This window comes from Rana temporaria, chromosome 9, assembly GCF_905171775.1.
Source record: "Rana temporaria chromosome 9, aRanTem1.1, whole genome shotgun sequence".
Classification (NCBI taxonomy): domain Eukaryota; kingdom Metazoa; phylum Chordata; class Amphibia; order Anura; family Ranidae; genus Rana; species Rana temporaria.
In genome coordinates this window covers 148,507,540-148,524,698 of record NC_053497.1, presented here as the reverse complement: position 1 = coordinate 148,524,698, position 17,159 = coordinate 148,507,540, and the positions used below count along the sequence as shown (strand labels likewise).

At 40.3% G+C, this 17,159-nt stretch overlaps 1 protein-coding gene across 2 annotated transcripts in view; it reads left to right on the top strand.

Moving 5' to 3' along the window:
- Nucleotides 1-17,159, top strand: part of COL27A1 (collagen type XXVII alpha 1 chain) — a 540,002-nt gene that overhangs the window by 229,912 nt on the left and 292,931 nt on the right. For both annotated transcript variants that reach the window (XM_040324820.1, XM_040324819.1), the window contains exons 15-16: nucleotides 11,768-11,821; nucleotides 13,257-13,301. In XM_040324820.1, the coding sequence (XP_040180754.1) occupies nucleotides 11,768-11,821; nucleotides 13,257-13,301 (99 nt within the window). The remainder of the gene's footprint in view (nucleotides 1-11,767; nucleotides 11,822-13,256; nucleotides 13,302-17,159) is intronic.

The following is a 17,159-nucleotide window of genomic DNA, read 5'->3' as shown; positions in this document are numbered from 1 at the left end:
TTAGGGCATTTCTCAAATTAATTTCTCTCCACAAAATATTCATCTCTAATCTTGGGTATGTCCCCTTATCTTGGCATACGGTGCATCAAATCAGGGCACACTTCAGGTCTCTTTCATGTGGTAAGTCTTATGTTAAGTCTATCTATCTTGTTCATATCCTTATCGGACATAGGGCTTTGACATATATATACAGTGAGGAAAATAAGTATTTGAACACCCTGCTATTTTGCAAGTTCTCCCACTTGGAAATCATGGAGGGGTCTGAAATTGTCATCGTAGGTGCATGTCCACTGTGAGAGACATAATCAAAAAAAAAAATTCCAGAAATCACAATTTATGATTTTTTAACTATTTGTATGATACAGCTGCAAATAAGTATTTGAACACCTGTCTATCAGCTAGAATTCTGACCCTCAAAGACCTGTTAGTCTGCCTTTAAAATGTCCACCTCCACTCCATTTATTATCCTAAATTAGATGCACCTGTTTGAGGTCATTAGCTGCATAAAGACACCTGTCCACCCCATACAATCAGTAAGAATCCAACTACTAACATGGCCAAGACCAAAGAGCTGTCCAAAGACACTAGAGACAAAATTGTACACCTCCACAAGGCTGAAAAGGGCTACGGGGAAATTGCCAAGCAGCTTGGTGAAAAAAGGTCCACTGTTGGAGCAATCATTAGAAAATGGAAGAAGCTAAACATGACTGTCAATCTCCCTCGGACTGGGGCTCCATGCAAAATCTCACCTCCTGGGGTCTCGATGATCCTAAGAAAGGTGAGAAATCAGCCCAGGACTACACGGGAGGAGCTGGTCAATGACCTGAAAAGAGCTGGGACCACCGTTTCCAAGGTTACTGTTGGTAATACACTAAGACGTCATGGTTTGAAATCATGCATGGCACGGAAGGTTCCCCTGCTTAAACCAGCACATGTCAAGGCCCGTCTTAAGTTTGCCAATGACCATTTGGATGATCCAGAGGAGTCATGGCAGAAAGTCATGTGGTCAGATGAGACCAAAATAGAACTTTTTGGTCATAATTCCACTAACCGTGTTTGGAGGAAGAAGAACGATGAGTACCATCCCAAGAACACCATCCCTACTGTGAAGCATGGGGGTGGTAGCATCATGCTTTGGGGGTGTTTTTCTGCACATGGGACAGGGCGACTGCACTGTATTAAGGAGAGGATGACCGGGGCCATGTATTGCGAGATTTTGGGCAACAACCTCCTTCCCTCAGTTAGAGCTTTGAAGATGGGTCGAGGCTGGGTCTTCCAACATGACAATGACCCGAAGCACACAGCCAGGATAACCAAGGAGTGGCTCTGTAAGAAGCATATCAAGGTTCTGGCGTGGCCTAGCCAGTCTCCAGACCTAAACCCAATAGAGAATCTTTGGAGGGAGCTCAAACTCCGTGTTTCTCAGCGACAGCCCAGAAACCTGACTGATCTAGAGAAGATCTGTGTGGAGGAGTGGGCCAAAATCCCTCCTCCAGTGTGTGCAAACCTGGTGAAAAACTACAAGAAACGTTTGACCTCTGTAATTGCAAACAAAGGCTACTGTACCAAATATTAACATTGATTTTCTCAGGTGTTCAAATACTTATTTGCAGCTGTATCATACAAATAAATAGTTAAAAAAATCATACATTGTGATTTCTGGATTTTTTTTTTTTGATTATGTCTCTCACAGTGGACATGCACCTACGATAACAATTTCAGACCCCTCCATGATTTCCAAGTGGGAGAACTTGCAAAATAGCAGGGTGTTCAAATACTTATTTTCATCACTGTATATATATCTCTATATAACACGCCCAAGCTCATCTCTTCACCACACACAGCCACAAAGACAAGAGAATTATTGTTGGGTACTGGCAGTGTAGTGGTGCTCAGACGAACATACTTAGACCGACTTTTAATGATTCAAAGAATGTCAGACAAAATGGTCGGCCCTCACATATGTTCACTTCATGAAATCTGGTCCTCTTTGAAAAAAGTTTGGACACCCCTGCTCTACAGGCACAGCCTTGGGACTGATGGACAACTCGTGTAGCAGGGCCACAGGCAGGATTGTGCTGTGTGTGTAGCAGAGCTCAGGACCAGATGGACAGAGACAAATACTTTTTATAGAAAAATGCCTCCAGTATACTTTGTATGGATTTCATTTATGTATTTAGCTGTATGCTGCTGCAGTTCAGCTTTTAAGGAAGCTTTCCAAAATTTAAACATAGAGGCCACCATTGCTGAACTAGTCTCCTGAAAAGGCATATTGGTTGACTGTCGTGCCTGACCATTTTGCTTTTTATATATTGAGTTACTGATGCAGAACTAGTATACTTTTTTTGACTTTTCTGACCTGCATAGTTGCTTTCAGTCCAGCGGGCCTGTATTACAGCTGGGGGCACCTAACCTTTTCATCCAGAGGTTAGCAGTTTCAAGGCCTGTACTTTTCCTGTGACAGGTTTGCTTTTAATAGGATTTGATATTTATTGAAGATATTTTTCCTTGCGCTCCTATATGAAACATTTCCTAAATTCATCTGAAAAAGTTTAACAAACAACGCAGGGAGGTGGCTGAAGTTTAAAGTTTTTCTCTTTAACTTCACTGTGTGTAAACATGGCAATCAATGAGCTTTGTGCAGTCATTAACATATGTTGTTACTTCTGCAAATTAACGTTTCGTTCTATTCGTTCTTATGGTAATTAAAGGCACAGAGTCCCCCTTTCATAAATATTGGCATAAGGCAGAGAATTGCATTAACCCTTTCCCTGCCAGCCTGTAATGGCAGTTAACACAAAGCTGCCGACACCGGCTCGCGTCTGTCCGACGAGTCCATAGCTGTCCGCAGGTGTCTTTTTCCGAAAAAAAATCTTATTAAAGAGCAGTAGGCGGTGTAACGTGAACCTCGCGTGGTTGTAAATAGCTGGGGTCTGTCCTGGATAAACAGAGGGCTGAAGGGGGCTTTATATTAGCCAGTACAAAGAGGACGCTTGTTGTAGGTTACACTCCCATGCTGCGTCCCTGGCTTTGCACGCTGGAGATCAGGAGTGTGCGCCCTGTAGTTGTCCATGTATTCCACAGGAGGCAGAAAGCCATAGTCTGTGTCAAACTCTTATAACGGTGTACCGTTTTACTGTTGTTAGTGACCCACCAAGTCTACCCATATAAAATCTACCGCTGAATTCTGGTCTATTTTTTCCTTTTCTAGGTCACGTTACAGTTTCTCTGGTTTAATTACAATATTAACTTAAACCTCTTAAATTTAGTTTTTTCCTGACAGCATGAATTCACTTATATCAGTCATGGTGATGTGCATATTGCTTGACAGAGGACTTAAAGAACAACCCCCCCCCCCCCCCCATAACCAAATCCCTCATACATCTTATAACTCCACTCTTAACAATCCATGGGGGATATTTACTAAAACCGATGCACCCAGAATCTGGTTCAGCTGTGCATATAACCAATCTGCTTCTATCTTCAGCCTATTCAATTCAGGCTGTTGTGACGCCAAAGTCCTGTTACTTCCAGGGCTACTTTGGCTGCGACTTCAGAGGCTTTTTGTAAGTTCAATAATATGTGTCACAATGAAGTCGCAATGCAAAGTCGCAACGATAAGACAAAAAAACAACTTCCTTGCGACTTTTGTTATTTTAAAATTGCAGTCTATGGCAGTCATGTCACAAGGAGTTGTCACTTGAGACGCATCAATTGAGATGGCACCCATTGAAATAAATGAGTTTTGACTTGTCATATGACTTTCTGTGTTGCACATCACAGCAAGCCGCATGAGAAGTTGCAGCAGTGTGATCCAGGGATAAGCTTTGACAATAAAACCTAGAAGCCGATTGGTTACTATAAACAGCTGCACTTAAGGCTGGCCATACATTATACACTTTTCTTGTTCAATTACCTTTAGATTTACCTTCAACGGTGTAGTATGAGGGCCTGCCTAATTGCATATGAATTGAAAGTGTTTAGGTTTGACCCCATTTTTATGGTTTTGGTAAATCTAAAGAAAAATTGTACAAGAAAATTGTATACTGTATGACCAGCCTTATCCTGTGTGTACCAGTTTTAGTAAATTTTCATTTAACTTCAACCCTAACATGCCCTGAACCTTGAAAATGGCCCGGCTTTCATTAGGCTTAACCCCTTGTTTGCATACCCATTTCTCTTCTGATGGGATGCAACTTGTCCTTCCTAGGAAGAAAGCCTAGAGCAGAGATTTTGACACTGGAATGTCCTAATTTGCCATAGCAATGTGTCTTAAATGTACAATTCCAAGTCAATTGTTTGTTTTCTGTAAATTCCCAGTAATGAGATATTTGCAGTAGACCACTTTTTCAGGAAAATTTGATCTGTGGAACTAAAACGTTCCATTGTACACTCTCTTTTTGCTTGCATGTTTTGCCATTGTAGTATAATCAAATGAGTGTTCACAGTAGACATGTGTATTTCCTGTATCATTGTTAAATATCATTTTTCCCAAAGCAGTAGATACTATTCTCTAGCATGATGGAGGCTCTTGTATGTTGTGGTTTGAACAGAGCATATTGTGTTTTGGTGCTCTGCGCATTATGGTTGCCTTATAGCGTAAAGCCATCTCCTACATTCCAAAAATTAAAGAGTATCTGCTGAGCCACATTAATGCTGTTTTCATATTGCATTCAATATGTATGTTGTAGCATACTTGGGTGTCATGCCTTTCCTGCACTGGCTACTAATGTATTGAGTGGCATGCCCATTGGTTTCATTTTGTTGTCTAATGCATTCATCTCAGATATCTAATGTTTTTTGTTTTTGCTGCTGAGTGTACTTTAAAACCCTTTTTTGGTTTTGATGTTCAGTGCAGTTGACCCTCTAATAGAGTCTGTCCTGGCCTTACTGTCCAGTGTTGCTGTCTCTCCTGCCTAACTTTTCCTAATATTCATCTCAGCTACTTCTATAGCTTCCCCTGCCTTGTATTTTTCTGGCCAAGATTACTGCCTCTGAGAATACTAACAAGGCACTCCACTTAAAAGATAAGTTCACCTTTAGGGACATGTAATATGTTCTCACTGCTGCAGCCACTACCCGCTGACCTCTCTCTCTGTGACAGCAGTACAGTGTGAAGTTCCCCGTACCAACTTTCACTTTTTGAAAAAAGTCTGTGACTGAATGAACTACAAGTCCCATCCTTTCAGCTGTCAGTTTGTGGTTCTCGATGAACTACTACAATGGTGTTGAGCTCTGTGGTATTTCATTGATTCTTCAGTGTGAAACTGCTTGGCCAGTTAATGAACAGGCAGACAGCTCACAATGACAGTCTGCAGGAGACCTCCAAGGCATCAGGGTCCTAAAAAAAAAAGAGAAATGCATTTTTTTTACTTACAAAAAAAGTGCACTTATTTATTTAAAGGAGTTGTAAAGGAAATTTTTGTTTTGCCTAAAATTAATGTCTGCAATGTAGACAGACAGAATAGTGTAATGATTCTGTTATAAAACAAGTAAATGCCTATTAAATTCCTTCATCTATATCACCTCCGGCGTTCTAGTTTCTGTTCTCTCATTCACTTCCTGGTTTGCGGCGCTCGTTCATGTAAGAACTACATTTCCCGGTATGAATTTTGGCACACCCAGTAATTCACACCTCCTTGAAGTCTCTTACACGTAGAGAGTGTCCTGCCGCACCGATTTAGTTCCCAGGAGGGGGTGAGCACGTCACTGACCACCGCAGTAAAGACTCCCTTCACGGTGGTTATTAACAATCAGACAAGCAGGAAGTGAACAGAGAAGAAATAGAGCAACTTCTGAGCAAAAACGAACAATGAGGAAGTGAAAAGAGAAATGTCTGCAGGTAAAGGATGCTTATTATGAAAAAAAAAAAATTCCTTTACAACCCCTTTAAGTGTACATACGTGTACTTCTCCTTTAAGACATATTAGTTCTAGGAGGAACTTATTAGAATTAGTTACTTTCTGGCTTCTTGTATCTCTGGAAGGCTGTATGGGCAAGATTTCCCCAACACAGTCCCTGGTTCTCTTTGTAGTTTGGTGTTTCTAAATACCTTTTAGGTGTTCCCATTTTTGCAATCTCCAAAATAAATACAAAATTTAAAAGTGAGCCAAACTCGCTTGTAATCACAAATGTGCAGACCTCATAGCCTGAATGGAAAAAACATTCTAGGAAATAAAAAATGGTTGGTGGTATAATTGTGTACCAACTACCAAAAACGGGTTTTGAGTAGACGGGCCACCCTGGACATCCCCATCACTTGTGCCTGCATTGGTTCATTTAGGTTTTACACCTCTCATGTCTAGACTGAGTTGTTAAATACCTCCATCTATCTAGTCTCAGATATGTTTCTTCATATCCATCCTAAAAACCAGAAACCCCTTCATATGAATTATTCTAGGCGAATAACTCTTGCCTAGTTTGACTTTTATTTATCCTTCCTATTTTCCTTCCCTGTCCTGCTTCTATGAACTAGCTTGTGTAATGTACTGATTACACTGTAATGCCGTGTACACACGATCGGAAATTCCGACAACAAATGTTCGATGTGAGCTTTTTGTTGGAAATTCCGACCATGTGTAGGCTCCATTTGCTGTCTGAATATCCAACAAGAAAAATTTGAGAGCTGGTTCTCAATTTTTTCTGACAGCAATAGTTCTTGTCGGAAATTCCGATCGTCTGTATGCAATTCCAATGCACAAAAATCCTCTGCATGCTCGGAATCAATTTGATGCATGCTCAGAATCATTAAACTTAATTTTTCTCGGCTTGTCGTAGTGTTGTAAGTCACCGTATTCTTGACGTTCGGAATTTCCGACAAGATTTGTGTAACTGTGTGTATGCAACACAAGTTTGAGCCAAAATTCCGTCTGAAAAAAATCCACGGTTTTGTTGTCGGAATTTCCGATCGTGTGTCTACGCGGCATAAGACAGGCAATCGATAGACATATCTAAGAGGTCTGTACTCTAGGTATATAACACAAAGAATAATGTCACAGACCAAAGCAAAACTTGTAAAATAAGGGCCTTCTTGTTGCAGAAATGTTTTATTTATTTACTTGGAAAAACAGTCAAAGCCAGCTTGGTACAGGAAAGAACATTCCCACCGGCAGCCACAGAGGGGGTAAAGTAGCAAAGTTTAGTTTTTATTGATGCAAATAATATCACAGCTGGGAGTGCACAAGCCTAGTAAATAGCCTTTTGTGTTTCCTTCACTGAGACGATCCTTTGCCTCTCAGTAGATCAAGTCTCCAGCACAATACTCGGACCCCTGATTATATCTCTCCCAGGCTTGTTGAAAAATGAAGGGGCACGTCTCGTGTTTCTTTGATCTGTGGCCCCTTCCTTGTGCACTTCAGATCCTTGTAGTTAGCGACAGTAGAGCCAGGTATATAACGGACAAGAGCACCTTTCTGCACTGGCCATAGAAAGCTCTTTTAGCTAGTTGCAGGAAACTAGCTGTCCTTGGCTTCAAGCCCATCCTCAAGCCACTGTATTTAGATGGGAAGATCTCCTGTGCAGATAAAATAATAGCTAAAGACCTCACTTTCCACTGGAAATTTGCACAGAGGTTGTGCTAACGTAACCCTTTAAGTACAAGATAAAAGAATGCCTGAGTTAATATGCTAATACTGAAACGTTTGGGCATGGGTAAAACTGACAGCTTTTGTCTAAGTGAGAGAAAGGCCTAGTGTACACGACCGTTTTCCTCGACAGAATTCATCAAGAAACTTGGTGGCAGAGCTTTTTTGCTGAGGAAAACGGTTGTGTGTGTGTTTTTCGTCGAGAAAACTGACGTGGAACTCGACGAGAAAAAAAGAGAACAAGTTCTCTTTTTCCTCGTCGGGAGTCTCAATTTCCTCATCGTGTTTCTCGTCAGGCTGGTTTACAACGAGAAACACGTTCGTGTGTATGCTTAGAAACCCGCGCATGCTCAGAATAAAGTATGAGACGGGAGCGCACCTTCGGTAAAAGTAGCGTTCGTAATGGAGATAGCACATTTGTCACGCTTTAACAGACTGAAAAGCGCGAATCGTCTCTTACCAAACTTTTACTTTACACGCAGTAACATGAGATTAGCAAAAGCAGCCCCAAGGGTTGTGCCAGTGGAATCGAACTTCCCCTTTATAGTACCGTCGTACGTGTTGTACGTCACCGCGTTTGAGAACGACGAGATTTTGTCTTGACAGTGTGTACGCAAAGAAAGCTTGACAAGATTCTCGACAAGCCTGACAAGGAACTCGTTGAGGAAAACGATGTTTCATTTATGACGAGTTCCTCGGTCGTGTGTACGAGGCCTAAGGGTTTTTCCATCATCCAAGTAATACAAGTAAATATCAGTTGGATTTCATTCTTCATAATCAACCAAAAACTAAAATATCAATTTTGTATAGACTAATGCCGCGTACACACGGTCGTTTTTCGGCATGAATTTTTTTTTTTTTTCAGCATGTCCAAAAAACGACGTTTTTCCAACTTCATCATTAAAAACGATGTTGCCCACACACCATTGTTTTTAAAAAATTATGAGCAAAGCGCGGTGACGTACAACACGTACGACGGCACTCTAAAGGGGAAGTTCCATTGAAGCTCCCATCTCATAACTTGCTTCTGAGCATGCGCGGGTTTAAAACGTTGTTTAAAACGTCATTTTAGCCCACACACAATCATTTTTTACAACCCGCAAAATGAAATTTTTGAAAACGACGTTAAGATTCAGCATGCTCGAATTTTTTTTTTTTGTCGTTTTTCAGAAGATGAAAAACGATGTGAAGCCCACACACGATCATTTTAAATGACGTTTTTAAAAACGTTGTTTTTTTTCATGCCGAAAAATGATCGTGTGTATGCGGCATTACTCTTTTTAAAATGCAATTCATCCAAAAACGGCATATAAGAAATCTCTCAAACATATTTAAAATGTACAATAAATTGAATGATCTGTAAGTGCTAAATTATCATTATGCCCTATATTTTATTTGAAGGTTTAGGCTATATAGAAACCAATTTCATAGGTTACTGCTAGTAATTAAACAGGCTGTAGAGATACTGGAAAATTGCTGTCTGTAATAAAGGAAAAACAGAAACTAAAACACTGATTTATGAGATAGAACAAGATGGATTTGTCCATTGTGGGTTTAATCATGGAACGAAGTGCGTGCCCTCGTGCAGTGACCACAAACCCCATTGTAAGCAACTATATTACAACCGTGTCTCTTGTCCCTTTGTGCTATTTATATGAGCTTGGTCCTGGAGACTACAAAAATTTGGCTAATGACATTAAATGGAAGCCAACTCTGTAAACATGCACGTTCAGATTTCACAAATTACTATGTTTGAGCCTAAAGAGCATTAAGACGGAACTGATCAGATGCTAGGTTGTTTTTGCGGGGCCATCATTGACAGTTGATTCTGACTACAAGTAGGGACATCATGGAGGATTTAGAGGTATACAGTTGTTCCCCAGTCAGATTAATATGCTCTTGTGTTTTTAGGCACCTCAAAGCAGGCCTGAAGTACATACTAGATACTTTCTGCTGCCCATACTTCCACCTTTCCAATAGACCTCAAACAGCTTCTGTCCCTACAAGGTCTGTGCAAAAAACACATTTTCATGAAAGAAGATTCCTGAACTCGACTCTGCAGTGCGCACCACAGTGTGACACCTTCTGATGCTAGCTGTTCAGGTAAACAGCAGAGCTGGGGCCAGGCTTGTGTTTAGCAGCTGAGGTCTGGGACATGTGTTTATATCCCTTACATTTTCAGAATGCAATAATCCAACAAAGTCCTCTACTAGTTATTGACACAGCGAGCCTAAATCCTCATTTGCAGCGGAGTAAATTGTAATAGTAAATTGATGATAAACCGTTCTTAAAAATCAGAACAGAACAGTGGCCCGGATTCAGAAAGAAGTTACGCTGGCGTATCTATTGATACGGCGCCTAACTGCTAGTATGCTCCGGCGTATCTTTTTTCTGTATTCAGAAAACAAGATTCGCCGGAATTTTGCTAAAATCCGACTGGCGTAAGTCTCTTACGCCGTCGTATCTTAGTTGCATATTTACGCTGGCCGCTAGGTGGCGCTTCCGTCGATTTATGCAAGGAATATGCAAATTAGGTAGATACGCCGATTCAGAAACGTATGTCCGCCCAGCGCATTTTTTTACGTTGTTTACGTTAGGCTTTTTCCGGCGTAAAGTTACCCCTGGGTCTATGAGGCGTACGCAATGTTAAGTATGGACGTCGGGCCAGCGTCAAATTTTCCGTCGTTTGCGTAAGTCGTTCGCGAATAGGGCTGTACGTAAGTTACGTTCACGTCGAAAGCATTGACAGTTTGCGGCGTAATTTGGAGCATGCGCACTTGGAAACGTTCACGGAAAAAAAAAACCTTTACTCTTTTAATATCATTAATTTAAATGAATATGAATTTTTTGTCAGCCATTATTGGCACCTTTGGCGCAAGAAAAGCGTTTATAGCAATGTGTGTAGTGAGCGCACCAATCACTATAGCAGCTGGCACGCAAGGTGACTATACAAACCCTTGTGATAAATACAACCAATGGTTGTGGAGCGCTAAATCAAAAATTATACAGTATGTATAGCGAAGGTACAGAAAGCAATCACAATGGTTATGAAACACAAACATATGCAATGATAAAACAATCCATATGGTGTAAGAAAATTCATTCAGTATCCAGTTAATAGGTGCAATGGAGGCTCACCGGAAATTAAAGGGTACTAGGCACAATATAATATCCACCAGACAAAGCAAGGGTGCATGGGAAGTATCTCCAAGTAAACCTCTATCCTAATTATGCACTTGGCAGAAAAAAGACTTATTCCAGCTCCAGTCAATGATCAGCAATCGATCATCTTCAGTATATGCCATAGGTAACAAGGAGACTTGCTTCCAGACCACCGCACACTAAATGTAAAGAAGCTCACCAGCCAGGAGCCCAGAAAAAGCTTATATAGTGTAGTAAATTTTATTGAACGTATTTAAAATCCAAAATGTACTGTAGCATAAATAAAACGGCAAATACACGTACAATGGCGGCAACCGCTCCAAACACGTGGATGCGGTGGCTTGACGTCAGCACATAGGCTCCTCCCAATGCATTTCATGCACACACACGTTATCAATAGAACACCTGGTAGTAAATAGGAGAAATCTTCCAATGGGGACACTAGTTCTGCTGACATACAGGGATTCCCTTCCTCTCAAGTTCTCCCTTTGGCTATGGCAAAGAAGTGAATAGAAATGTCCCTAGTGGGGCACAGATTGGGGGGGGGGGGGGTCAGCAGCGTTGTATCTCCAAAAAAATGTGTGCCATTAGTTCTACTTGGAGTGATGTGCAAAGAATTTTATGAAGGTAGAGTGGTGTGCAAATTGCAGTAAACCTAGAGTAGCCAATGAAAATTCCCTTTGGACTGTGGTTGATCTGAATGACTGTCCTTTGTGCATCGACATTGCTTTATTCACTGCTGCAATATATGTGTATGTGTGAGTGTGTACCGAAGTAGAAGCTTGTTCAGTTTTTTATTTATTTTTTATGTTTTGCAATTCACTTAAAAAAATCTAAAAAATTACCTACTCTGTGGTCGGTAAAACTTTAGCTTATTTTATGTATAACTTTCTAACAATTCCACTATTGTTTAAATACAAATATCTAGTAATTGCTGAATGTATATGCTTGTCTGTCAATATAAAGTGTATTTTAATGTTGGCAGGCCTTGTCTCTAATCTCTCAGATTTTGTTCCCATCAGGGTGACATGGGCACTGTTGGCGTCATAGGCTTCATGGGACCTAAAGGTTTGAAGGTAGGCCAGCAAAACAGAATGTGTTGTGACTTTAAATGATCTGTTTTTTTAGTAAACGTTTAATTTTGATCAAAGTGTATGTCTGTGAAGGTGTCTATGAATTCCAGCCATGGTATAGATCAGAGGTCTCCAAACTTTTTAAACAATGGGCCAGTTTACTTCAGACTTTAGGAGCGTCAGTTGGAGTAGAAAATGTTACATTGCACCTGTGGTCAGTAGGAGGAGGAATAGCACCCCATTGTTATCAGTGGAAGGATTAGTGCACCATTATTGGTATTGGTAGGAGGAATAGTGTCCCATTGTTGGCGACAGTCGAAAAAATTGTGCTTTATCATTGGCATCAGTGGAAGGAATAGTGCCCTTCATTGCTGTGAGTGGAAGGAATAGTGCCCTTCATTGATGTCAGTGGCAGGAATCGTGTCCCATCATTTGGTGTCAGTGGAAGGAATAGTGCCCCATAATTAGTGTCAGTGGCAGGAATAGTGTTCCAACATTTATATCAGTGATGCCAGTGGAAGTAATAGGGCCCCACTGGTGTCATCGATGAGAGGAATTATGCCCCATTGTTGATATTGGTGGAAAGAACCGTGCTTCATCATTGTCAGTAGGAAAAAATATTGCCTAGAATCAATGGGGGGAAATAGTGCCCAAGGACCACATAAAGGCAAGCAAAGGGCCGCAGTTTGGAGACCACTGGTACTGTATGGATAGTGGTAGTTAGTCACATTCAGATGGACTTATGTAAAGCCTTATGTATACAAGCTTTTGTTCACATCGGAACTACTTTTGTCCCCATGTGAGTCAATGAATGAATTGACTCATGTGAGTCAGGGAATGTAAGAGCAGCTTGAACCAGCTTAGAGGGAGATCAGATGCAGGTCAGAAGCACCTATAAAGGAATTATCCCAGAAGCGTCTCAAACTGATCTGAATCGCAGACTGAATGCATCTGTAACGTGTCTGTTCAGCATTAGCCTGAATGTTTGATTCCCCACTGACAGCCTGAAGCTATGTGAGCTGTGCCAAGCACTTCCAACATCATTCTATAGCGGTACTTGTAAACGTCCCAATCTCTGCCTTAGCAATCCAATGTGATGTACAGTGATGGTGGGGTAATGCCACATAGTGGTTAATAGGAATTTCAACCTGAACTGAAATAAATATCTATATAATATGTATATATAAAGTCATTTACAGCAAATTAATTTGATTGTTGGAAGAAAACCTAGATGAAATTGCTAGAAAATTGAGACCAGCCTAAGACAAAGTATAAACTCTGGCAGTTGGAGCGGTCATGGCACATAAGTGCAGCAAAAGTTTCTTCTGTGTTGCATTTCTGTCTTCTTTCATTTACTCCTCCTATACTACAAAAGTTAACATTCTGTAGTATTAGAATCATATTTTTTAAATGTAAATGTCTGCTCTATTTTTTACAGGGACTTCCGGGGAACCCAGGAGAATCTGGACTGAAAGGTGATAAGGTGACCAGAATACTCCCTTACTGCATTGTGTTTTGCATGCAAAGACTCTAATATGCCCCAGTTCTGAACATTACTGTATATACAGTACAGTCAGTCATAGACCTAAGAACAAGCATAGTAGAGATGAGGAATTTGAACTTTTCTGTGATACCAGTTTGCTACATGCTTTCTCTGCCTTATTGACTCAGAAATACTGAAGCCAAGCAAGCCAGACAGCTACCATTTTCTAGAGTAAGTTAATAGTGGCAGGAAGTACACATTATGAGAAGAGTATGGGGGCTGTTTCTTCCATCTGATAATTATAATTTCCTAGCTGCAGCTGTTCACATGTACCTACTCCTCCAAATGGTTACATCCAAATATTGACTCTGGATGCAGACAGTTTGAATTTAGGGATGGAGTTTCTTATCATGGTTTCAGCCAGTTTGAATGTTCCCTTCATAGCACAGAGTGTGGCTGAGCTCAGAGGCAGCATTCAGCCACCTTTGAATCCAGCAAACTATCTGCTCCTGGCTGTCTGTATGAATGTGGCATTAGGAGCTTCGCTCCTGTGTTGCGTGGGAGGTCAGAGGGAGCTGAACTGATGAAAGAATGACTTGTATACCTTTGCTGTGAACACAGGATAGATTGCTCCACTGTGGCTGCAGCTCTAGAGGACATTGCTGGCTTGTTTAAAGCTGAAAGCTTGAAAAAAAAACATTCCCTGCTGGGTAAACAATTAACAAACTTTATAGCATATTCCTACTTTTTTGTTGCTGTGAAGAAATAGCAGTTTGTTTTACTAGACTGCTTGCAAATGGATTCTGAATGGGAGTGACTGTTCCATTAATATCAGCTGATGCACTCTCTGTGTTCTATTGAAGAAAGCTGCATCAGTTTAGAAGTCTTTAACCTTGGGGTAGTATTTCACCAAAACCTAAATTCCTTTTACAGGGAGTGCCAAAAATTTGACTTGAATCTTAGTGCAGACTTCTGAGAAAATCAGTGCGCTAATCACACAAGCAGGAAAATACATTTCTGGAGGTGTTCTGTTTAGCAACAATGTGCACAGCGCCTCCAAGTTGCCTTACTGCATAGAATTTTTAAGAAAATTAGACCGGCTGCAGATTAAAAAGGAAAGGTAATTTTCAATAAAATGAAATACAACATAGCTTGTGTAGCAACTGCATATGCTATGCATTTTTTTAATTTCTACATATATTTTTTTTCTACAAACCTGAAGTTGCCCTGTCTCATACCGGACTGTAGAGCTTGAGATGACAAGGGTGGCCTCTTGTATAATTCTCATCCAAGCACCCCTGATAGTGGAGACAGGGACTGCAAGGGCAGCGAAAGGGCACAGGGGTCAGGAAGCTGGAGTGGTGAGAACCTGAGCTTGGAAACACAGGAATCCTCCAAGTGTCAGTATGGCATTGAATCACAAGCTATGTTTGGCAGCAGCGGGACAGACAAGTGCAGAATCACAATAAAGTTCAAGGTCATGAAAATACAGGAGTCGGAAACATGCTGAAGGTTGGGTACCAAATTAAGGGGCAGAATTGTGGGCAGGTGTGATCCACAGAGGGGCGTCAGGCATAGCCGAATCGGTAACAGGGTAAGCTGACCTTCTGAAACTTTGAATGCAGGAACCAGAGCTGAAGACAATTCAGTAACGAGGCTAGGCAGATCTCAGGATTAAATAGGTGGGCGGCCTGAGGCCCCTTGCTTGCTTATGCGTGTGAACATACTTGTCCTTGCATGTCTTGTATAGCTTCTATGGACATGACCCCCACACATGCACACAGAAATGAGCCCTTGCTGTATGGGAATTTGCACTTGCTGACTGACTCTTTTAAGTATCTATAGTCTGGCAACAGATTCTCAAAGCAAACCTGGGCTTCATCCAGTTACAATTGCATAATGCATATATCATATCAACATGGAACACTTGCATAGTTAGGAAGACCATTGAATGTAACCAAAGAAAAGGTTAGTCCATGTCAACCATTTTACCACTTGTTTTTATTTTCTCGCCTATTTTGGAAAAATAACCTTGAGAATTTAATTGTCTAGATTAGGAGGACCTTCACCATGCCAACATCCAATATATATATATATATATATATATATATATATATATATATATATATATATATATATATATATATATACACACACACACAAGGATTGACCAAGTCAAAAAATGAGTGGTCTTTGTGGGCACACAATGAGAGAAAGAATCGATAAAGTATAAATTGTATTACAACATAATTAATAACCTATAAACAACATACAAGAAAATAGACACAGTTATCAGTTACCCAATAATGCAGTTATACAGGGCTGGATCTAAAATAAAAAAATATTTGAATACCAATATAAAGGTGAGAGAATTTTTTTTGCTTCAGTATTGCCTCCAAGAACTTGCTCGTCAACGCGTTTCACAAAAATATTAGCTTCCTCAGGACAGATACTGGGTAGGTGCTGGTAAACTTGTGGCTCAAGATATGGGAGAACCTCACGAAACTAACAAATGACCGGAAAGAAGAAATTTCATATGTGTGTCTATGATAGAATTATTACATTATCACATTATTACATTATGTGGTCTATAGTGGATAACACTGGTATATAGTGATCATGTATAAGTATTATAGTATAAATCACACATAGCAGTAAGTGGTCATAGATTCCCACTATAAACGGGTAACACAGTATCAATGGTACCAAAAAGTGGCTGATAGATGCTGGACCAAGTGATTAAATGGATAAATATACAGTCCCCTTAAGTATAGAGGCCAATGAAATATCTGAATATGTAAATACTGAACTTATCTCATAGGGAGGCATCATTTTGTTGGGGCTCAAGTTGGTATTACCGCATAAGCAGGGGAAAATGTACCCCCTTCGGTAGGTACAGTTTCCCCTGCTTATGGGATAATACCAACTTGAGCTCCAACAAAAGGTCTGCCCCTATGAGATAAGTTCAGTATTTATATATTTATATATTCCATTGGACTGTATATTTATCCATTTAATCACTCAGTCCGACATCTATCAGTCACTTTTTGGTACTATTGATACTGTGTTGAACATGTTTATAGTGGGAATCTGTGACCACTTACCGCTATGTGTGATTTATACTCTAATACTTATACATGATCACTATATACCAGTGTTATCTACTATAGACCACATGATTTGTGCGTATTCTATTATAGACACACATATGCAATTTCATCTTTCCAGTTGACTGTTAGTTTTGTGAGGTTCTCCCATATCTTGAGCCACAAGTTTACCAGCATCTACCCAGTATCTGTCCTGAGGAAGCTAATATTTTAGTGAGATGCGTCAACGGGCAAGTTCTTGGAGGCATTACTGGATCAGAAATTTTTCTCTCACCTTTATATATTATTCAAATCAATTTTGGTATTTTAGATCCAGCCCTCTATAACTGCATTATTGGGTAACTGTGTCTATACAAAGTGTTTGCATGTTGTTTATATGTTATTAATTATGATGTAATAAAATGTATGCTTGTTTTATCGATTCTTCCTCATTGTGTGTCCACAATTTTTTTTACTTGGTCAAATTAATTGTCTAATTTTAATCAGTACATGCATATGCCTTAATATGACCGAATAACACAAATGACTTTCTGCAGCGTTATATGTTTGATGCAATCATCAAACTTGTTGAAAAGTAGAGTAACGTTTTACAATGCCATCATTTGTTTCTAGCCATGTAATAGAGAATCGGTTTGGGTGGCAGACAAATTCATGTATCCAGCTTGAGGCTTCCACAGGTATATGAATGAAGGTTCTCCTCCAACATGACGTATGCATTGCTCTCGTAAATACTTCTGGACTTAGTTGGACA